The 23,677-nt window shown below is 39.4% G+C and overlaps 1 protein-coding gene and 1 long non-coding RNA gene across 6 annotated transcripts in view; one reads left to right on the top strand and one right to left on the bottom strand.

Annotated features, from left to right (window-relative positions):
* The window catches only part of fbh1 (F-box DNA helicase 1), a 36,888-nt gene extending 13,877 nt beyond the window's left edge, over positions 1-23,011 (top strand). For 2 of the 3 annotated variants that reach the window (XM_088347238.1, XM_088347240.1), the window contains 13 exons: positions 551-719; positions 793-1,006; positions 1,090-1,177; positions 3,963-4,058; positions 4,132-4,268; positions 6,296-6,392; positions 7,773-7,939; positions 9,803-9,875; positions 9,941-10,135; positions 17,416-17,541; positions 21,575-21,681; positions 22,239-22,373; positions 22,439-23,011. In XM_088347238.1, the coding sequence (XP_088203364.1) occupies positions 551-719; positions 793-1,006; positions 1,090-1,177; positions 3,963-4,058; positions 4,132-4,268; positions 6,296-6,392; positions 7,773-7,939; positions 9,803-9,875; positions 9,941-10,135; positions 17,416-17,541; positions 21,575-21,681; positions 22,239-22,373; positions 22,439-22,600 (1,766 nt within the window). In that variant the 3' untranslated portion in view covers positions 22,601-23,011. The remainder of the gene's footprint in view (positions 1-550; positions 720-792; positions 1,007-1,089; positions 1,178-3,962; positions 4,059-4,131; positions 4,269-6,295; positions 6,393-7,772; positions 7,940-9,802; positions 9,876-9,940; positions 10,136-17,415; positions 17,542-21,574; positions 21,682-22,238; positions 22,374-22,438) is intronic. The other variant, XM_088347239.1, reaches the window with a different exon arrangement.
* Positions 500-22,752, bottom strand: LOC148357355 (uncharacterized). 3 transcript variants are annotated; one of them, XR_015851989.1, is made up of 5 exons: positions 22,511-22,752; positions 22,197-22,369; positions 19,329-19,580; positions 811-964; positions 500-698 (listed from the first exon to the last, which is right to left on the bottom strand). It is a non-coding gene; the product is annotated as an uncharacterized LOC148357355 (long non-coding RNA). The 3 variants fall into 3 exon arrangements; XR_015851990.1 differs by lacking the exons at positions 500-698; positions 811-964 and adding an exon at positions 10,473-10,993 and having other exon boundaries at positions 22,511-22,743; XR_015851988.1 differs by lacking the exons at positions 500-698; positions 811-964 and having other exon boundaries at positions 19,042-19,580; positions 22,511-22,735.
* Positions 23,012-23,677: the final 666 nt, after the last annotated feature.

The following is a 23,677-nucleotide window of genomic DNA, read 5'->3' as shown; positions in this document are numbered from 1 at the left end:
CCCATTGTGTTAGATACTGTAATATGATCTCTGAGCAGGTCTCAGTACTTGCTCCCCTTCTTTTCAGTATTTGTATGCTTTTGTTAGGTGGATATTATTATATATTATGCAGATGCCATTCAACTGTATTTGCCAATCGAAGAAACTGCTCCGTTAAGTTGTGAAAATTTAGAGGCCTGCCTCACTGAATTTTTGAGTTTTTCCTTGCCCTCATGTAGGTTTTACATCAGGAGATGTTTTAACTGTAGTCTTTAGTCTATACAGTCCTTTGAGACTTCTTGTGATTAAGGGCTATACAAATAAATGTGACTTAATTTGATATAGTATTTAATAAATATATATAGGTTTTTACTTTGTGGGTTTTGATATTGCAAGACCTTTCAAAAACAAGAGGTTACTGGAATGTCTTTTATTTTTATGTTTTTTTGAAAATCCCTCCTAAATTTACTGGATAGTTAATAAATGGGATTTGAAGTCACATTTAAAAGTAAGATGATGATTCAATCAATATTCAAGGCTTTATTATTTTCCATACTATTGTACATTGAAGGTACAGGAAAAACAACCACGCTAATCAAGTACGCGGAGCAGCGTCCGCACCTTCGCTTCCTGTACGTGGCCTTCAACAAATCTGTGGCCAGCGAAGCGTCGCAACGTTTCCCCATCAACGTGGCCTGCAAAACGGTCCACTCGCTGGCCTATGGAGATGTCGGAAAAACGTGAGAAAACCAAACGTTTTGAGAAGCCGTGTGTGGGCTCACATACTAACTCCTTTTTTTCTGTCTGACACAGGTATAAAAGGAAGCTCACCTTTAACCTGAATTCATTCTCAATCAGTATGGTCCTGCCCGAAGGCCGACGCGGCTTTGCCAAAGCCAAAGTGGTTGTTATGACCCTCAACAACTTCATGGCCTCCACTGATGACAGCATCAACGTGGGCCATGTGCCAGACGCACAAGTGAGTCTTCAGGGCCTCAGGACGGTTGTACAGAGAGATGAAAAACCGGTAAGAAACGCAGGACAAAAGGTCAGCTAGTTGAAGATAAAATGAAAATGACAGACATACCAAAAGTTTTTATGTATTTATAGTTGTATGTCCAAGATGCACAGAAAATTTGGACCAAAATGAAGGACCCCAATCAGACAGGCAAAAATGGTTACCTCATGACTCATGATGGTAAGTCAGTAAATATTTTATTTTTACAGGCTGATTTATTTTTATTTTCTGTTTTATATTCAATCACCATCTAACAATCATCCCAAGATGATCGGTCAACGAACAAAAGCTGTACACAAGTATGAAATCAAATTTAGGACAAGGGTAAAGGAGCCCTTTTCCTATCCCCATGTGGGTGGTTGGAATGTGATGCCGAGTGAGTGGGTGCAAGGGGTTTGGTGAGTCTCTGTGTTTAGAGCTGTTGAACAGGCCTTCCAAGAAGACAAAGACATTCTTGATCTTTAGCCAATGCTGTGAATACAGTATGCTCGTCTGCGTGACCCTGGCATGTGAACATGGACCCAGTAAAACAGCTGAGGATAATGACTGATTGGATGGCAGACTGGCGCCACTAAATCTTGCTTCAAAGCCAAGATATCTCGGCCCAGAACCTCGCCAAACAAACAACCACAACATCTTGATCAAGCTGATGTCATCTGAGCTGCAAAAAAGCAATATATGTGGGGGCTGGGCTCAGGCTCCAACCTGCTCTTTTGGTACACGTCCAATCTTATTCCACAAATCATGAGAACATGTAAAATTGTTTCAGGTTTCACGCTTTATAGGTTTTCGTTCGCATTAGACAATGCAGTGCCATCTAGTGGTCAAATATTACACACTGGGGCTTTAATATCCGATTGCAGTTAATTGGTACTTTACAACTGTAAGGATGAAAATTTATTGGATATACGTTAATTATCTTGCTAGCAAATGTCACATGAAGGATATGTAGTACCTGTGCTGTTAGGCAGACGGAAGCTATTGGATTACGTTAAGTTCTCGGTTTGCTGAGTGGTAAAATCAATAGAGAAAAATCCAGAGTCAAAATTAATTTGAACAAAAGCCATCAATTTAATGAACAATGTAGAAGACATCAGTAAAAGAACTCCCGTTTATGGTTTAAGGTATTAGATGAGAAATCATAGGACTGTTTGAGCTAGGTTTAGTAACCCTGCTTTATTTCTATTTCAGTTAAATGACCGGTCATCTACTCTAATTTCGGTTAATAACTTATTATTTGTCGCAAAATGTACATTTATGTGCACTGATTTAGAATCAATTTCAATCGAACTTGTGTTCAGAATTTTAAGGCACACACCTATGCACTTTAAATTTGAATGACAAATTAAATGAATGACAAGAAGGTTCATGAAATGAGCAAAAAAAAAACAAAAAACGAAATACCACTGTTTTTCCTATTTTTGAAATTCCAAACTCATGGGTATCGCTGGTTTCTCAAAGTTTATGAGTTCACAGTCAAAATCAAAGGAATAATCCAATTTTTACCGCAACCTCAATGCAGAGCTCTTTGATTAATCGGATCCTTGCTGGTATCTCGCCACTCGGATCACCAAGATTTCCAATCGTCCAAAGGCTCAAGGAATTTGTTGGAAGGCGAAAAGAACCCGAGTTTCAAAATTGGCCAACAAAAGAAATATAAGTATTTTCTTAAAGAAAAAATTTTGACAACATCAAGCCGTCAGCCGGCTATACATCAAGGGGCGACTACTTGTAGGCAGAGCTAGTTGTAAATTTACATAGAAACTAGTAAATCAAGTAACATTAAAATCAATCAACAGAGACAGCAAATATTAAAAGGAGACCTCAAATTTGATTTAAATGTTATAATCTGTTACCACAAGCAATGTCTTCTTTGTACATCATAAAGAAACGAAAACAAAACTCCCCAAAAGTAATCTATTTTGGGTTTTTGTTCTTATTGTCTCACACGGTCATCTGGTGGAGGAATTTTTTTTCTCCTAGCATTGTTTTGTTAACAATTGCAGATCCTGTCTGTTGTCTACATTTGGGTGCATGTTCTGCCCAGCGAGCAATGACGAACGACACTCTATTGGTTCTTGCTATGATGTCCATGATATTTTTAACATATTTCCTTACAAAACTCTGTTGAAACAGGGAATAAAAAAAATCATTGTTCGTGAATTAAAATGATTTATTGGATTTGTTGATTTAGTTATATGATCAGATAGATATTTACTGCAATGTGTTTCCTATTAAATTTTAATATTATATTTAAATGTTAAATTATCCTTTTTTTAATTCTATTCATCCATCCATCCATTATCTGCAACACTTATCCACAATAGGGAGGGTCGCGGGGGGCTGCACCCCATCCCAGCTGTCTTTGGGCAGTGGGCAGGGAACAGTCTGAACTGGTTGCCAGCCAATCACAGGGCACACAGTCAGACAACTCACTCGCTCATTCACACCTAGGGACAATTTGGACCGGCAAATAAACCTGATATGCGTGTTTTGGGAATGTGGGAGGAATCTGGAGTGCCCGGGAGAACATGCAAACCCCGCACAGGAAGGCCGGTAGCTGGATTTGATCCCATGACCTCAGAACCGTGCCGCGGAGGTGCTAACTACTCAGCCGCTTATTTATATCTAAATCGCCTTTTAAAGGGGTCATTGATTCTAACATAATCCTGTGTTGTGATGACCAATACCTTAAAACGAATCTGGTGTCGATCTCTAATATGGGTACAGTAGCCACTCTAGATACGAAATTGATTTGTTCCAGGATCAAGCTCGCATCTAGAACTTCTCAAATCTTGAACAAACTTTCCCTATAAGCAATAACTGATTAAAAAAAAGTTACCAGTAATCTCTACTGGTTTCCAGAAGCTGACTGTTTTGGGTACCAGTAAAAAAAAAAATGTTCCTCCTGAATATATGACCAACCTTTGCTTATTCTAGCACAAATCCGTATTTTCTTCTCCAGGTTACCTGAAGTTATGGCAGCTCCAAAAGCAAAATGTTCGCCTCTCCGATCAATACGACGTCATCCTCATCGACGAAGCCCAGGACTGCACCCCGAGTGTGTGCCTCTATCTCACACAATCATTTTCACCTTTTTATTTCTGATTATAGCTTCCTTCTAACTTTTTTAGCTGTCATGGACGTGCTGTTGATGCAGAGGTGTGGCAAAATCCTGGTTGGGGATCCCCACCAACAGATTTACACCTTTAAAGGGGCCATCAATGCTTTGCAGGCGGTAGAGCACACACATATCTTCTACCTAACACAGGTTTGATTATTTCATATTGATCAAATCGGATGTAATGTCAGGATGTCAAGGCAATAGGAGAAAGCAAAGAAAAAGTAAAAGAAAGAAAGAACAAACAAGAGAAAAGAGAAATAGTAAAGTCATTTGTATAGCTCTTAATGAGAAAAAAAACTCAAAGGGCTGCTATCGGTTAGTTAGTGTGTAAAAAGGGAAAAAGTGTGAAGCACATTATAGAGGGCTTTGGGAGGTCTTCATTGACTTGAAAAGCGCTGTATAAATGCAGACGATTTACATTCACAGACTACCATTACACCATCCCATAATCTGAAACCTACCTACATGAGTGCAAGGAAAACCTTAAAAATCTCAGCATGCGGAAGATGAAACAGTGGTTGGCAACACGCAGTGGTTGGCGTTTTTCCAAAAGTTTTTATACATTGAAAAAGATTGGGGAAGAGAATATATTTTTATTTTTATTGTTTGTGTAAGAGAATAAAAATGACACAAACACTTGTAACGTTTCCAGTTGTATAAAAATATATGGAATAGATATCACGTTTCAACAAGGTGCTGGTACAAGTTCACAAGCTCCGAGCTGAACTTATTGCTCCTCCTCTTTTCTTTCTGTCTCCACTGCCCTGAGCTCGGTGGCCCAAGCTTCGCCCCTTTTAAAAGGGAAGCATCACCTGGCAAGGCAGGTGGCTGTTTTCAACAAATGGACCCCAAAGAGAAATATAAATAAGGAGAACATGGGATTCAACGTTTCAAAGACCCGATTATTTGCATTCATTGCTATTGCGGATGGATTGCCTGAATGCTTGCTCTGTAAAGAGAAGTTATAAAGTAAAAAAAGTTAATGTAAATGGTAAATGGTCTGCATTTATATAGCACTTTCTAAGTCAATGAAGACCTCCCAAAGCGCTTTACAATGTGCTTCACACTTACCGATCACACACACACTCGCACACCAATAGGGAGTCAGCCATGCAAGGCGCCTAGAAAGAACTTTCCTGGGAAAGCATGTTATGCATTTTCCGGCAGAGTACCCAGTTGGAAGTGAGAGAAAAAGTGTGATTGCATCCCTTGTGGAGAAATTAAATAAGCACAAATATAGATTTAAAGAAGTGGATTGCATCTCCAAACTACACTACTGCCGCAAGTTTTGTTGCAACCCAGGAGATAAAAAAGCGGAGAAAACCATTCACTGGTGGTGACTTCACAAAGGAGTTATTCAATCAATAACAGAACTCCTATTTGCAGACATCAAGAACAAAAGTGAAACAATGCAGAAGACATGCCGCTCTTCACTGAGACAGTGAAGGAAAAAGCCATTAAAATGGCAAGCAACATCACCAAACAGTATATCATTCTGTGCAATAATACTCAATTCCCATTGATGTTTCCTGTGATGTAAGGTGTTTCTTTGTTGCATTTCTTTAATTTTTCAAAGCAATGAGACATACTTATAATTCAATAGGGCGGCATTAGCTTAGGAGGTAGAGTGCTCGTCTTGGGATCAAGAGATCGCAGGTTCGATTCCCGGCTCCTCCGTGTTATATGTCAAAGTGTCCTTGGGCAAGACACTGAATCCCTAATGCCTCCAATAAGCAGGTCGGCACCTTCCATGGCTGCATGGTCGCTATTAGTGTGTGAGTGTGTGTGTGAATGTGGAAGTGTGAAGCACATTGTAAAGCGCTTTGGGAGGTCATTGACTTGAATAAATGCAGACCATTTACATTAATATTGTAATGAAGTTAATCTTGAGGCGGTATCCTACAACAGAAAAATCACGTTCTGATTCATTATCCAGAGGATGGGCTGCATCCAAACTAGTCATTTTGATAGTAGGCTAACATAGCTAATATAGATACATAAATCATGCATTACATACTTTATGAGGTTCATAAAAGCCCTTTAGTTGTTGGCGTTCCTGACAAATTTGTTTGTTTTTTTTTGGTGCAATTTGCCTCTTTCAACATTTTGGGTTACCTACCACTTGGCCAGTTAGATGAACGTTACTAAATATCTAAGGCTTTTTTTGTACGCAGAGTTTTCGCTTTGGTGCTGAAATTGCCTACGTTGGGGCCAGCATTCTCACAGTATGCAAGGGAGTCCATAAAATTTTAGTCGGAGGCAGGCAGAAAGGTAAACATCACTTTTTCTCTCTTGTATACTGCATGTTTAATGTTTTTTTTTTATCTGCACAAGTGTCAAATGCATGGCCCTTTGGTAAAATGTGTCCCGCCACATCATTTTATGTGGCCTGCGAGAACAAGAGAAGAATGAGCTGTATCGCGTCAAACTATGACTATGTTTTTAATATCTCCACTGCATGTTGCCAAATCAAGGCGCCGCTGTAACTGTATTTGCTGACTACCATTAACAGGGTTCTTTGAAATCCTTGAAAATGCTTGAATTTTAATGCTAAGTTTTTAGGTTTGAAAATGGCTTGAATTATGCGTGCAGTGCTTGTAAATGCTTGAAATTGTTGGCATGTTTCTCGGCACTCTGACTCGATAGACCACGCATCAAATGAAGAATAATAAAACAATGCTGCTTATAAATGACATTGACACACCTTAGTTCAAACATAAGTTAAACTTAAGAAGAATTGACATTTTTTCCTCTACATAGTCATCCAGTGCAGTCAAAAAGAAAAGGAACAATAAAATTTGATACAACTTAATAGAGAGGCAGAAAACAAGAATGAAAATGGGGCACATAAACTCAGTTTCATTTTCAATGCCCCATTCAACGAATGATAGCTGCAGGTTTAATAATTGGCTTAGGATTTGTCAAATTTTCTGGTTCTTTTTCCTATAGGCAGCACTCAGTGACCTTAAACAACAGTGCTATCGATTGATTCACATTGGAATTTTTTATTTAATGGTACTGGAGGAATTGGAAAATTGGCTTTGAAAGTCTTTAAAAAGTACTTGAATTTGGCCATTAAAATTGTTTATGAACCCTCAATCAAAGAACATTTAGGAAACCCATCAGGATGTTATTTTATCTTAAATGAAAGTCGCATGCGTGTTGTTTGAGGAGGTATAAAAATAAAAAAAATAGCACCTGGATGTCTTTGCAAATATTTAAAGAAGCTTTAGCTCCTTTCAATTATAGACATGGCAAACATATTCATAGAAATATAAAAATAAAAAGCAGAAAGACTTTTAAATAACTTTATTAATCATTTAAATTCGTGTTTGTATGCTATTTTGTCACTTCGCAGTTTGCATGAGTGATTTTAAATTTTGCTTTGCTTTTTTCAACATCCACAATTGGTAAGCAATACAAGAGATTAAATCTTAGTAAAGGAAAAAATATTCAGGAACAAAACATCTCATTGTTTTCTAAACAAATATTTCAACTCTGAGTCATGATTTAATTCCGAAAAGCCTCCCAGCCCTTCACCTAAGGCACACTTTTTAATGCCATTTAATTTAATAGCCCAGCTCCAGTGAGAATGTTTTTTTTTACCATGTGGCCCCTGAGCTAAAAATAAGTTTGACACATGTGTGCTAGGTGGTGTATTTGATGAAAAATCAAGCCAGGCTCAACAGGATGTTTCTTCTGGCAAGAGCCCTAGCAAGGGAAATACGGCCCTCTTGTTCAGGTGCAATTACGGCCTCTTCAAGGAAGCTGTTCGGCTGATCGAAATGAACAAAGAGTGCAGCATCCACTTTGTGGGCGTGAGTCTCGTCTTTAATTGCATTAGAGTGAACTCTCACTTTTCCCAGTGTATCACTGGATTGCATTGTGCATGGTGTTCTGCATTCTTATTGGCAAAAGAGTCTCCTTTCTACCTTTTGTGTTAATTATTTTGTGGTTCAATTTGCCATATAACGGGATATAGAAACCTATAGCAATTAGCTAATGTATTCCAAAACCACAATACTCCAGATAAAAATATTCAATGAAATATAGTGAGTACTATGTATGTGTTATGGGTGGGTGAGTGGATCCGTTAACCACTAGGATCGTAGGGGCCCCATTTCTGTGGTGTGTCCTGGGCAAGTGCAGCCTGGTGGCACGATTCCCTCTCTAGGCCAACAAATGTTTCCACCCGGTCTCGATGTTTATATTATTAAATAACATTGTAAATATGCAATAATCCCTTAATTATTATGGTTAATGGGGGGTGGGGGGAGAACCTCCGTGATAAGTGAACATCCACAAGGTAGAAACCTGTTTTTTTTTTAAATTAAACAAACGCAATTTACAGGCTCAAGTATTTGTTTACTCAACAAAAGTTATATACATTTTCAACTTTTTTTAAACAACTTCTGTACTGTCAAAGTATAGTTTCAAAAATAATTTTGCAATTCTATTGGAAAACTTTATGAATTAGGGACCTGGTCCACTTCACATGATACATTATGTGAAGATGATGGAAAACTGCATTTAATTTATGGTTGTGTCCTACAAAAACCATATATCTTTTCATCATCAAACCTTCTTTTACAGTGCCAGGGAGCCACTAAACGCGCCAAAGAGCCGCATATGGCCCCTGAGCAGGTTTAGCGGGTGGAGAGGTCGAACTTTTTTTGCGATGGAAAGCTTCTTCCTTTGTTTAGCCAATCAGAATGACGGGCACAATACAGTGAACCAGCAATAACCGAAGTACAAAATACCAAGGTGTCTCTGTACACGTGTAACGGAATAAATTAAATTGTGTTTACCTTTTGTGTGACATGACTTGAGCTTGTCGAGTGGAAAAGCGGGTGGGAGCATGGGGGGAGACAAAAAATTAAAACTTCCGAGGTTCGCCCTTAGAATATTTCCTTGCTTTAATTGTTTCCTTATTTTTAATAATAGCCGTGATTGTCGATTGGTTAGGGCCATGCGATTTAGCAAGTGTAGTTATTTTTGTGCCCTTTTAGTGTTTTTGCTAATTTCATGGTTCTTTTCCGTGATTATCTTTTTTTTTGTTGTTTCTCCTTTAGCATCGCTGTAAGTCTTGGGATCCTTAGCGAATAAATACAGTATTAAAATACAGTCTTGTATTGCATACCGAACGAGATTCTGAACTGAATGAAGGAACAGAATGGCATTGTGGGAGGTAGTTCAGCCAAAAGGATCTGTTTTCCCTTAATGTTGTGACGCATCAATTATATTGCTGAATCGCAAAGACTTTACTAAGTACGTGCAATTCTGAACTTGAATAAGGAGAAAGGAATTGTGGGAGTTGGTTCAGCCGATAGCATTCCGGCGTTTCATGATGATTTGACGCAAACCAGTCGTAGACCAGCATTTTATACGAGCAGACTGGCCTGCTAGAACCTTAGACACTGCAAAGTTTGAATTTTACACATACTTAATGCACGCAAATAATAGTTGTTCATGTCATATAAAGAGGAAAATGCCGTAAAGAGATGGTGAAAAATCATCTTATTCTACACTGCAAAGTGAAAACATTAGGCGAAGTCGTCATATCCGGAGGTCTACTGCATAATAATATTTACAAAATTCAACCATTCTGGATGAACATTCTGAATGTGACAGACCTTATTTGGGGCTATATGAAGCAACGTAATATTTTTGAAACTTCACAGGGCTTGCAAAAAATCGGTCTGAACAAGATCGAGGACATTTGGTACCTCATGAAGGGCAAAGATAACCACAAATGTAAGGCTCAAATATTTGATTTTCTCCAAGAATCATTTTGCCATGACCACCATTCTCCGTTTCAGTAATCAAGGACCGACTCATCGCATCATTTGCCAAATTGAATCAAAAGTCTGTAGATGCCCTCAAGAACTACGCCCTGAACACCCCGGACCGTGACCTGGAAGCCAAGCTCACCATCGTAGCCAAATTCAAAAGTCGAATACCCGATCTGGTCATGCGCCTCAGGAGGCAGTCGGAGGAAAATGCTAAAAAAGCAGGTGTGAATTTTTTAGAATTGTTGGGGGGAGGAAAACGTACCATATTTTCTGCACTGTAAGGAACAGCATATTATAAGAGGCAGCCTGAAAACAATGTTCATATATATTTTGTTATACATAGGTTGACTGTACTATAGGGCGCATGAAATTGGGACTACAGTCATAGCTACCTTGTGTACGGTTGAGAAATCTTCCTATGCCTTAATACGCGTCGGAACCAGACCCGAGTAGCAGTAGTAAAGATGCCGACAGTTTACCAGGTTTAAAATAAAGTGTAACAGAAATAACTCAAAACAGAAAAATGGGAGTCTAAGTGCGCCGGAGCAAGGAATGGAGTCAAACAAAATTGTGCAACAAAATAGGTTGAGTAACAGAACTTATACAAAACTCAGAACCAGGCCTGGGAACTAGCGTAAGTATGCCATAAAAGATAACTTGATAAAATGCTTGAGAAGGGAATCTGCCAAACCACCTAACTGATTTCCCCCAGTAACAGAAAGTTGCAAACTATACTGTTCTAATCCAAAAACAGTGCAAGGGTGGCCATACACCATCTAACCTGGTGTGAATAACAAAGTAAATCCTAAAGTATGTATGTGTAGTAGTATCCATCTAATCTACCCCAGGGCCTGAGCTGGCCGTACCCACTCTACTGATTTGTGTATCTGATGGCTGAAAAAAAAGTCGACAAAAGAGAGGAGTGAACAAAAGAGAAGAGAGTGAACAACCTAATACAGGAAGCCATTACAGTATACCAAAAAGCTCATTGGTTACAGGTATAGGCAGGCAGTGGTGATTAATGGGTCAAACCAGGAAGTGAGGTTAAATGAGGTAGCAGCAAACTGAAGTCTTTAATATCTGAAAAATAAAAGCAGAGAAAACACATGCCATTCCAACCATTATCTGACTATTTACTCATGGTGCTAGCAACACTGATTTGCATAGTGCATTCTGAACAGTTAAACTGACTCTCCACTTCTTTACCTTTGCATCAATAACCTCTCGGTTCAATATGTATATATATGTATATATATATATATATATATATATATATACTGGACTGTCTCAGAAAATTAGAATATTGTGATAAAGTTCTTTATTTTCTGTAATGCAATTAAAAAAACAAAAATGTCATACATTCTGGATTCATTACACATCAACTGAACTATTTCAAGCCTTTTATGATTTGAATATTGCTGATTTTGGCTTACAGCTGAAAAAAACTCAAAAATCCTATCTCAAAATATTAGAATACTTCCTCAGACCAAGTAAAAAAAATAATTTTATAACAGCAAAACTAAATCAAACATTTGAAAATGTCCATTGATGCACTCAGTACTTGGTTGGGAATCCTTTTGCACGGATTACTGCATCAATCCGGCGTGGCATGGAGGCAATCAGCCTGTGGCATTGCTGAGGTGTTGTTGATGCCCAGGATGCTTCGATAGCGGCCTTCAGCTCATTTGCATTTGTAGGTCTGGTGTCTTTCATCTTCTTCTTAACTATACCCCACAAATTCTCGATGGGGTTCAGGTCAGGGGAATTAGCAGGCCAATCAAGGACAGTGATGCCATGGTCAGTGCACCAGTACTGGTGGTTTTGGCACTGTGGGCAGGTGCCAGATCATGCTGGAAAATGAAATACTCATCTCCATAGAGCTTTTCAGCAGATGGAAGCATGTAGTGCTCTAAAATCTCTTGGTACACAGTTGCATTTACTCTGGACTTGATGAAACACAGTGGACCAACACCAGCAGCTGACATGGCTCCCCAAACCATTGCTGACTGTGGTAACTTCACACTGGATTTCAAGCATCTTGGATTTTGCTCTTCTCCAGCCTTTCTCCAGACTCTGGCGCCTTGACTTCCAAATGAAATGCAAAACTTGCTTTCGTCTGAAAAGAGGACTTTGGACCACTGCAACTGTCCAGTGCTTCTTCTCCATAGCCCAAGTCAGACGCTTCTTCCGTTGTCTTGAGTTCAGAAGTGGCTTGACCATGGGAATACGGCTATTGTAGCCCATTTCCCGGACACGTCTGAACTGTGGCTTTTGATACCTGGACTCCAGCTTCAGCCCACTGTCTTTGAAGCTCCCTCAAATTCTGGAAGCGGCTCTTCTTCACAATTTTGTTAAAGCTGCGGTCATCTCTCTTGGTTGTGCAGCGTTTCCGGCCACATTTTTCCCTTCCAACAGACTTTTTGTGGATATGCTTTGAAACTGCACTCTGTGAACAGCCTGCTCTTTGAGAAATTTCTTTTTGTGTCTTACCCTCCTGATGGAGGGTATCAATGATGGTCCTCTGGACAGCAGTCAGATCAGCAGTCTTCCCCATACTTGTGATTTAGTTTACTGAACCAAGCTGAGTGCTTTTAAGGCTCAGGGAACCCTCGCAAGGTGTTTCGAGTTAATTAGATGATTCAGGTGATTAGTTGAATAGCCTACTTGTATACTTTTTCATGATATTCTAATATTTTGAGATAGGATTTTGGAGTTGTTTTTTTAATTGCATTACAGAAAATAAAGAACTTTATCACAATATTCTAATTTTCTGAGACAGTCCTGTATATATACTGGACTGTCTCAGAAAATTAGAATATTGTGATAAAGTTCTTTATTTTCTGTAATGCAATTAAAAAAACATTACAGGACTGTCTCAGAAAATTAGAATATTGTGATAAAGTTCTTTATTTTCTGTAATGCAATTAAAAAAACAAATGTCATACATTCTGGATTCATTACACATCAATTGAACTATTTCAAGCCTTTTATTATTTTAATATTGCTGAATTTGGCTTACAGCTTAAGAAAACTCAAAAATCCTAAGTATATATACAGGACTGTCTCAGAAAATTAGAATATTGTGATAAAGTTCTTTATTTTCTGTAATGCAATTAAAAAAACAACTCCAAAATCCTATCTCAAAATATTAGAATATCATGAAAAAGTATACAAGTAGGCTATTCAACTAATCACCTGAATCATCTAATTAACTCGAAACACCTTGCGAGGGTTTCCTGAGCCTTAAAAACACTCAGCTTGGTTCAGTAAACTAAATCACAAGTATGGGGAAGACTGCTGATCTGACTGCTGTCCAGAGGACCATCATTGATACCCTCCATCAGGAGGGTAAGACACAAAAAGAAATTTCTCAAAGAGCAGGCTTTTGACAGAGTGCAGTTTCAAAGCATATCCACAAAAAGTCTGTTGGAAGGGAAAAATGTGGCCGGAAACGCTGCACAACCAAGAGAGATGACCGCAGCCTTAACAAAATTGTGAAGAAGAGCCGCTTCCAGAATTTGGGGGAGCTTCAAAGACAGTGGGCTGAAGCTGGAGTCCAGGTATCAAAAGCCACAGTTCACAGACGTGTCCGGGAAATGGGCTACAATAGCCGTATTCCCATGGTCAAGCCACTTCTGAACTCAAGACAACGGAAGAAGCGTCTGACTTGGGCTATGGAGAAGAAGCACTGGACAGTTGCAGAGTGGTCCAAAGTCCTCTTTTCAGACGAAAGCAAGTTTTGCATTTCATTTGGAAGTCAAGGCGCCAGAGTCTGGAGAAAGGCTGGAGAGGAGCAAAATCCAAGTTGCTTGAAATCCAGTGTGAAGTTCCTACAGTCAGCAATGGTTTGGGGAGCCATGTCAGCTGCTGGTGTTGGTCCACTGTGTTTCATCAAGTCCAGAGTAAATGCAACTGTGTACCAAGAGATTTTAGAGCACTACATTCTTCCATCTGCTGAAAAGCTCTATGGAGATGAGGATTTCATTTTCCAGCATGATCTGGCACCTGCCCACAGTGCCAAAACCACCAGTAACTGGTGCACTGACCATGGCATCACTGTCCTTGATTGGCCTGCTAATTCCCCTGACCTGAACCCCATCGAGAATTTGTGGGGTATAGTTAAGAAGAAGATGAAAGACACCAGACCTAAAAATGCAAATGAGCTTGAAGGCCGCTATCGAAGCATCCTGGGCATCAATAACACCTCAGCAATGCCACAGGCTGATTGCCTCCATGCCACGCCGGATTGATGCCGTAATCCGTGCAAAAGGATTCCCAAACAAGTACTGAGTGCATCAATGGACATTTTTAAATGTTTGATTTAGTTTTGCTGTTATAAAATTATTTTATTACTTGGTCTGAGGAAGTATTCTAATATTTTGAGATAGGATTTTTGAGTTTTTTTTCAGCTGTAAGCAAAAATCAGCAATATTCAAATAATAAAATGCTTGAAATAGTTCAGTTGATGTGTAATAAATCCAGAATGTATGACATTTGTTTTTTTAATTGCATTACAGAAAATAAAGAACTTTATCACAATATTCTAATTTTCTGAGACAGTCCTGTATATATATATATATATATATATATATATACACACACAGGGCGGCACAGTGGTTGGCGCCTGTGCGGCACAGTTCTAAGGTCTTGGGAACCTCCTGTGTGGGTTCAAATCCAGCTACCGGCCTACCTGTGCGGAGTTTGTATGTTCTCCCGTGCTTGCGTGGGTTTCCTCCGGGCACTCCGGTTTCCTCCCACATTCCAAAGACATGTATTTCAGGTGGATTGGCCGGTCCAAATTGTCCCTAGGTGTGAATGAGCGAGCGAGTTGTCTGTCCCTGTGTGCCCTGCGATTGGCTGGCAACCAGTTCAGGGTGTCCCCTGCCCAGCGCCCGATGATTGCTGGGATGGGCTACAGCACCCCCACGACCCTACTGAGGATAAGCGGTGCAGCTAATGAGATGATATATATACACACACACACATACGTATCAATCTTCCCTCTAATTTTCCACGGGTCTGAGCGTTCACACAAATTCGGTGAGCAACGCTTGAAACAACAGTGAGCAACCATAATCCCAAGTGTGGCAAGATAATTAATTATCAAACACGTCCAAAACTTGACATCAAGTTACATTTTGCTGAGTTTCCGGCAATGCAAAATTATTTTTCTCTTGAATTAATTGACTCATGTACTATTGCAAAGGTTGTACGGCCTACAAACGTTGTTTGTTCTTACAATTCTTTCACAAGATATCCATTTCTTTTTATTTCCTGACATATTTTGTCGCATAATATTAACATTTTTGGGGGCTTATTTAGTCGGTTTTAAGATACAGAACTGTACTTAATCACATTTTTTAGTGGAAGTACAATGTTTGCAACAAGATTCACTTGATAAAATTGGAAATTATTTGAATGCAACAATCTTTTTCTTCCTTTTTCTGTGTTTTTTTTAAATTCCTTTAAAAAAAATCTCATTGTGTTTATTTTTTCCGAGCTGTTACTTTTTTCTTTTTGTTCTCTATTTACTTTTTTCCTACATTTTTTTCTGGCTTTTTTTCTAAATTTTTCCTTCTTTTTTCTCTTCCTTTTGTTTCCTTTTTTCTCAGCTTTTCACTAATTTTTCATTTTGATATTTTTTTCTTTTTTGTTCTATTCCCCCATTCATTTAAGTCATTTTGTGCATAATTTTACATAATATTTGGTCATGTTGGGATTAAAGAAGAAAAAACAACCCAAAGAGCCGTTTAGGACCCGAAAGAGCCGGTTCCTTTTAGTGAGCCGAGCCAAAGAAGCCGGTCCTTGACAAACTCTACTAACTTTACTCAACCTCGTTCTACTTCGACTTGACTTCAAAATACATGCATTTAGGACACAACGTCAGGGGAACCCGTGTATTTTTACCTTCATGTACTGTAACTTTGACTTAAGTTGCTTCTTAGTCATTTTGAGCCCTCATTTTTGTGCGCTGGCTAGATTTTCTTGTGCGCTGAGAATGTGCGAGCAGTGCGCAATTGCGCACGCGCGCAGCTTAGAGGGAACACTGATACGTATGTAAAATAACTTGTGTAGTATTTTTTGAAAGACTTTCTGTTTCCCCATTCTCAAACATTTATTGGTGAAGAAGTGGAGAGACATTTTAATCTGTCAGAATGCACTATGGAAACCAGTGTTCCTCTGGCACCTGGACTAAAAATAGCATGACAATGAGATAAGCTCTAATGCAGTGGTCATACCAGCTCGGTAGCCTAGATGGTAGGGCGCCCGCTCCGAGACTGGGAGGTCGCTGGTTCATGCCTCGGCCGAGTCATACCTAAGACTTACAACATTGGTACTCATTGCCTACCTGCTTGGTGCTTGGCATTAAGGGTTGGAATTGGGTGGTTTGGTCACCTAATCACTCCCAATACAGCAGTTGGGTCTAAAATGGCGGCGCACTGTTTGGCTGCGGCTGCATCGGCTCGGCTACAGTTTAACTGTACGGGTCAGGTGTATCGACATTTCGTTCTGTGTGCATGGTTACAAAGAATGACAATAAAAGTAAAAAAAAAAAAGGACAATTTTTGACCCAAAGAGCTATAATAGCAAAAATGTTTGGATTTTGGGGGGGGAAGAGAGCCGCACCATGACAAAAAAGCTGCCAAACCCGCTCTAAAGACAAATTCCTCAGCACATTTTATCTCACTGTGTGATGTTTGATGATTTTATAAAATTTAGGAAATAATTTAATGCCAGAGCCTGTGTACTATATCAATATACCGCAGTCACTTAAGAGGGTTGAGGCTCATTTTGACTGTCATTTTTGTCCTCAATAATGATTTCAAAACGAAGTGCGAGCAAAGTTCTTTTGTAAAAATGTCATAAAATACTTCAAACCAGAAACCCAAACCCTCTAGGTGCTTTGCGAGACCCTTGGGTATTTTAAGTTTAAAGTTTATTTTGTGGCTTTTCATCATAAAGTGTCTCAACAATGAACATAAATTGTTTCATGAGCGTCCATATAAAGGATTATTTCGCAATTTAAAGCCAAAACGGTGTTTGTCGGTGTGACACCATGACTGTAAACTGTCTTATATAGCCTGGACCGAACACTTTGAGCATCCAGTATTGTCACGGCTTTGCACGTGCGACTAATGGCTCCGTATTAAAAATGACAATAAATAATTGCGCATGTTATCTCTGAGAATTTTGAACTAATGAAGAGAGCCATAGGTTCCCGAGCCGTGGTCTACCCTGTCGTTTGTCATTTGTACCACTGGTGTCTAGTGGTAAAGGGGCGGCTCTCCCAATCAATCGTTGAACAATCATAGCTCAATTGTGTTATAGTATCGGAAAACCTTGAATGTTAACGCATACCAGTGATTACTGTATGTATTTCCAATCTTGTCCGCCATACTCGGCGGTATTTAAGGCACACAAGGCGCAAATTTCTGGCCGAATTGGTGTTTTTAGATGCGCCGTAATACATGGTGTTAATATTTTTGTTCTTTTTTTCCAAGACTTCATACTCTGTACGGTCCATAAAGCTAAAGGTCTGGAATTTGACATTGTGATGGTTGGTGACGACTTTGTCAACGTTCCAAGCTCAAGGCACAAAATCCACTACTACACTGACTTTGGATTTTGTAAGTTTTTGCTTCTGTTTTCAATATTTGAAAATTTTTGCATCTGACCATCGCTTGGTCGATTTTATTTCAAAGATGTGAGTTGAAATTTGAATAACAAATTATCGGTTTTGGAGGGCTGTATGTATTTGTGGCCAGGGAGACGGAAAACCGATACTTTAAGTTGATATTAATAACCAATAAGCAGGTAGGTGCCTTGCATGGCTGACTCCCTATTGGTGTGTGAGTGTGTGTGTGAATGGGAAAGTGTGAAGCACATTGTAAAGCGCTTTGGGAGGTCTTCATTGACTTCAAAAGTGCTCTATGAATGCAGACCATTTACCATTTATTACATTGTGGTGAAAAATACTGGCATAGAAAACCCATCACTTGACAGCATGTAGATACCAATATTTTAGATTTGATTAACCTAAAGCAATGGTTAGGTTTTTTTCCTTTTAATTTAAAACTATAGAAATATCCATCCATTATCTGCACCGCTTATCCTCGGTAGGGTCGCGGGTGTGCTGGAGCCCATCCCAGCTATCTCCGGGCAGTGGACACCCTGAACTGGTTGCCAGCCAGTCGCAGGGCACACAGAGACAGACAACTCACTCGCTCAGTCACACCTGAGGCAATTTGGACTGGCCAATTTACCTGACGTGCATGTTTTTGGAATGTGGGAGGAAACCGGAGTGCCCGGAGGAAACACATCCAAGCACGGGGAGAACATGCAAACTCCTCACAGGAGGGCAGGTAGCTGGATAGAAAGTTTTAATTTAAAAAAAGGACCATGCTCGCAGTGTAGGGAGTGATACTGTCATTTTATCAAGTAGAACCTTTTTGAGAAATGAAATTGTGAGAGACAGAACTGGAGTAGTCGTGGAACTGAGCAAGCGTGTTGATAAGAGAATACTCGGTTGGTTTGGACACATGGAGAGGATGGATGAGGAGCGAATGTTGAAGAGGATCTACAGAGCAAGTCAATGGAAGGAGACCAAGAGGAAGGCCGCGATTGACGTGGATGGATGGTGTTATGAGTGCACTGCAGGAAAAAGGTCTAAATATAATCGAAGCTAGAGCTCTTGTTGGTGATAGAAAGGAGTTGAGAGGTGATGTGAAAGGATAGTGGGATTGTGGACGCGTTCTTAAGGATGGGCTGGGCACCCGTATGATGCGGCAGGGGTAAACCAGTGAAAGCTGTCGGGCCCTGCTGTTGAACAAAAGAGTGTGTTGTGTCTCCCTGACCCGAGTGACATGGCCGCTCTCTGGTGTCCCATTCCATCTGGAGGGACGAAAGCATGACCAACTTGGGTGCTGAGGTGCCTAACTTGTTTGGGTGTTTGGGCTATTGGGTTGGCCATGGTCCCAAAAATTTTGTGTGGTTTTTTTGCTATTTATTTCCCTTTTATTTCCTTTGTTATTGTATGTGTGTGTCTTGCTGTCGGTCACCCCTCTTTAGGTATATGACCAAGGTAGATTGATAGATAGAACCTTTTTGAAAAGTTTTATTTTGTGCAAATCTGAAATCAAGAATCTCAAACGAAACTGAAGTAACAAAAATAGAGGCTTTTTTCCCCACATGTGTAAGAGTTCCAACTGCTTTTGTGGTCTATGAACGCACCGCACAAAATTGAGCAGTTTTTAATACTGATTGGCCGTCATATTAATTAAAAGTAACATACTGATATCTGCTTATATTCAATATCGGTACATATTGTATCATAAGGCTGATTATCGGTCAATCTGTAATTGTAACCTCCAGTTTCATTTTATTTTTTTAAATTCCCTGAGCTGGAATTCCCCACCTGATTCTTGTATCTGCCAATATGAGACCTTCTCTTAGTGTTCTTCTACTTTCATATCGATAAATGCACTATAACTGAATGCAGAGGCCAGCCTGGTACGGTGAGAGGTGTAGTCTGGGCTGACGGCCGGGGTCGGATGAGGAGGTCCGTCTCCCTTAACATGGAGGCGCAGCCATCTTTTTTTCCTTTGTGTGTCTCCAATCGGGCTGCGTGTGCGTCCTCAATCTGCGGCCATCCACCCAGAAAAAAAACCTGCCGGGATTTTCGGCACCAATAAATGTCAAGTCCAAAAATAAAATATTAGACTTGGCCCATTCGGTTGACCAAAGAAAACAGGCAAACGCAGGAAATACAGTTTGGAGGGACTACTGCAGAAGGAGAATGACCCGTCAGCGAATACAACGTGGCACCTCTGGCTGTCCGGATCTTTCTGACCACTTCCGGTTCAGTAGTGCGTATTCATTGAAAAGTCACGCATGCGCATTACATTACATACAATGGAAAAATACTTAAATGCGTGGAACTTTGAATGAGACTATAAATGTGTGTGTGTGCGCGTGTGTGTCTGAATGATTACTTGTGTATTAAAATAGAATAGAATAGAATATACTATTGTCATTGTTACAAAATGGGTTAACATATTGTGACAACGAAATTGGGCATGACACTCCAGTTTTACACATTCACAGTGAGGTATGAGCCAAGAAGATAAAGGAACAGAGAAGATAAGGTTATAAAACAAGGGGGATAAGGCTATAGTTATAATTTACATGGTATTTACACAAGAAATGTCGGCATGTGGGATGTTACATACAGTGTTATCGGGATACCATTGGTATCGTAAGGGTTGTGCAATATTGCATTTGGTGCAAAAGTCATCATAGTGCAAAAAAATAGCATGTGCCTTGGTGCAAACATAGTCATCATAGTGCAGAAAAAATAAATGGTCAGACATTGTGCAAGGTGAGCAGTAAACAAAGTGCAGTCGACATGTGCAAGAACATAGACATGAGTACCATTATATTCGTATGAGGTAGTGTTGGCAAGAGTTTAATATAAAAACGTGTGAATTTTATAGCAAGTTAATTTGTAACATGGGAGTCTGGGAAATACACAATAACTAAAAGTAGCTTACTTTACTACTGGTCATTCTGTAATTGGAAGTGAAGGTCCTATTCGCTTTTTTTTTCTAATTATTTGAGTTCTATTCCCTTAATCAGGGATGTCCAGCTCAGTTTGGCTCTAGGGCTGGATCAAGACTTTCTGTTCTGAGGCGGGCTGGAACAGTTCAAGATTGTCAACTTAAAATTTCAAACTTACGTAGTTTTTCAGTCTTCTGCTTTATCATTCAGACTACTTTAGTAGCTTACCCTACATTTCATATTCATGAATGCCAAGGGATTTTTTCCTAAGCAGAACACTTTTATTCAGAAATAATGGGGGAATAAACGACTTTTAGGTTTGGCATTGGATGTGTTAACTGGATTTTTACAATTGAGTGAATGCAGTTTTGCATCTGCACCATTGTATACAAGCTCAAGTGTAAGGTATGAAAAAATATAACTGTCAGACTGGTTTGAATTGAATAGCATACAAAATAAAAATTTTAGAACTGCATGGGCAATAAGATTTCACTACATCAAACTACTAGGCTGTGCATACTAAAACGGAGATTATGCCCTTTACTGTCCTCTAGCGGCCAGAGCCAGCATTTGTTTTCAATTTTCTTTACAAATAATAACTCAATAGAAATGTAGAGATTAGCTTTTTTTGACGCACTGTACTCTGAGGTTTATGGCGCATTAAATCATCCAGCAGGCCGGTCCTGCGAGCCTTATTTTTGATATGCCCGCCTTAGATGGAAAAGCTGATATCTACCAATTAGTTGTATCTAGGCGCCGTTTATCAACCTGGGTTGATAATCGGGCAATCTTTGATTGTACTTCAGGATTTTTTCATTCTTTTTATATTCTAAGGTAGTTTTTCCACGATTAAAAAGCTGAGACTGATATTCAAATATGTTGAGTTATCTGCACCGATTATCAACCCAGGCTGATTCTTGGTTGATCTTTAATTGTAACTCAAGATAAAAAATGTTTTCAATAATTCTCTGAGGTAGAGAACCCCACAGTGAAAAAAATACTGATAACTGTCAATAAGATGGATATCGGCACCAATTTTCGAACTGGGCTGAATATCAGTTGATTCTTAATTGTAACACAAGATCTTGTTTATTTAATTCTCAGCCCGAATCCCCGATGATGAGTGGAACCTGCTCTACGTGGCCGTGACACGTGCCAAAACAACACTAATCATCACAAAGAGCATCCGCCGCATTATCACCCAAACTGGTGTAAGAGAACATTACCTGCTGGATTCAAATAATCAAATTGGTTACCTTCTTGCAGGGTTCCTGCGGATCCTTGAAAAGTCTTAGAAGGCATTAAGAATAGAATATAATTTTTTATAGAATAGAATTAAATACATTATTCTAAAAATAAATCCTTATTTGGAATCAGAATGCCTGGAATCCAATTTAAGAAAGTCTTGAAAATGTTAACACATAAGATTTATATTTGTTTAAACTAAAAAGAGTTAGTAAAAAAAAAATCATTTTTGATTGAGGATCTATGATGTACTGCAAACATCCTTTTTAATGATTGTTTTCAAGGTCTAAAACCTAAGAAAGTGCTGTTTTTTACACGGAAAGTTTACAACTGGACCAAAACCGGATTTAAAAAATAAATATTTGTTTTATATTGCCTCAAATTGATGTTTATTTGGTTTTGTTTGTTTCAATTGCTTTTTATTCCATATGGTATTAAATTTGATTTCAAAAAGCATTAAAAAGTCTTGACTGTAACTTGCCTTAAGCTGTAGGAACCCTGTTCTTTCTTGTTTTGTCAACAGGAATACTTCTTGAAGTCGGTGATGGTGCCCGCACCGCTGAAAGCAGGAGAGACTCCGCCGTGTCTACTTTCCGCCTGTCCTAACTGTCTCACGCCTGGCGCTGCTTTCATGATGTGCAAGAGAAAGTTGACCTATGTGAGGATGTTCAAAAAGGATCCCGAGTAAAATTTGTTTTGAGATGGTATTTCTATTTAATGCAGACGACCGGCCGGTCCCAAGAGGGGGCGCTCTGCGAAAGGTGCGTGTGGACCCGCGTGGGCCCGATTGCTTACCTCATGACCGACGACGTGCTCTCTATGGCTGAAATTCCGGAGCGCTTCAACCAGCATTTATTCCATGTCCTTTTCCACGCTCCGTTCTGAATGGAGCGGCCTTTTATGTTTTTTTTTTTGTGAAATGAAATGATCTGTGAGTTTTCATTATTTCAGAACAAGATAGTTTTCCCCCGTATCAGTTCTTGGGGTCTAGCGCGCCTCTGTCAACCTGAGGGTGCCTTATCAGTTTGTAATAGGGACAGGTGTGTCCAAACACCCCACACCAGTCTCTAATTAGTCTGACCCTTCATAGGGACACTCTAAACCGAGCCTTTTGTTAGGGTGATCTTATTTTTTGTATTCATTTTCCACCGTCAAGATCCCCATCATCAATTTTGAAGATAATCATTTTTTTTCCAGTACCTTCTGCTTTCTAAGGTTTGTTTTTGGTTTGACAGTTTTTACCGTTTGTATGTTACTTTGTTGGGGATTTTGTTATTAAATGCCATCTGTTTTTGAGCACCTTGTCTTTTCCCTGTGCCTGGGTTTGGGTCCACTGCAAAATCACAATATCAGTGTTGTCACAAGACGCTGCATGTCAATGCTGAGGTCCCGCTCTTCAGAGTTGATAGATGAATACATATTAATAAAGCATGCAACAACATTTACCTGTCACATACATGTCAACTTGTACGTTTCCTCCGTAGATGTCCGGTTTTTGAGCATTTCAAATTGTGTTCGCCGTATCACAATTGCTGTAGAGGAAAAAAAATATGGGGTTTTTTTTTAACTGTTTTTTTTTCTGTTGGACCAGTCTCGTCTTACCCATTTCGGCTCTAATCTGGATCATCTCGGTCACTGATAGCAGATGACAACGTCAAAACGTTATCCTATAATAAGCAACACTAAATTTATTAGATGTGGGGAAAGAGCTAAGAAAGATGCTGAAATAATTGTTTATTTTGTAAATATAATAAACTTGTTTACAAAATTGATTATTGTTTTCATTCGACATCATGGATCACGACCCGGGAGCCAATTGTAGCCCACAGAATAAAAGAGTGAGACTGTCCTGTTCGATCACTGAAAATGAGAGCAAAAAGCACAACGGAAGAAGTCAAAATACGTAGGCTTACGTGACCAAAATGAACATTATTATTTTTAAAAGGAGGGGCAACAAAATTC

The sequence above is a fragment of the Urocampus carinirostris genome, chromosome 11 (genome assembly GCF_059441175.1).
Source record: "Urocampus carinirostris isolate Australia breed hairy pipefish chromosome 11, RoL_Ucar_1.0, whole genome shotgun sequence".
NCBI classification, from domain to species: domain Eukaryota; kingdom Metazoa; phylum Chordata; class Actinopteri; order Syngnathiformes; family Syngnathidae; genus Urocampus; species Urocampus carinirostris.
Note: the sequence above shows the minus strand (reverse complement) of the source record. Positions and strands in the feature narration are given on the sequence as shown.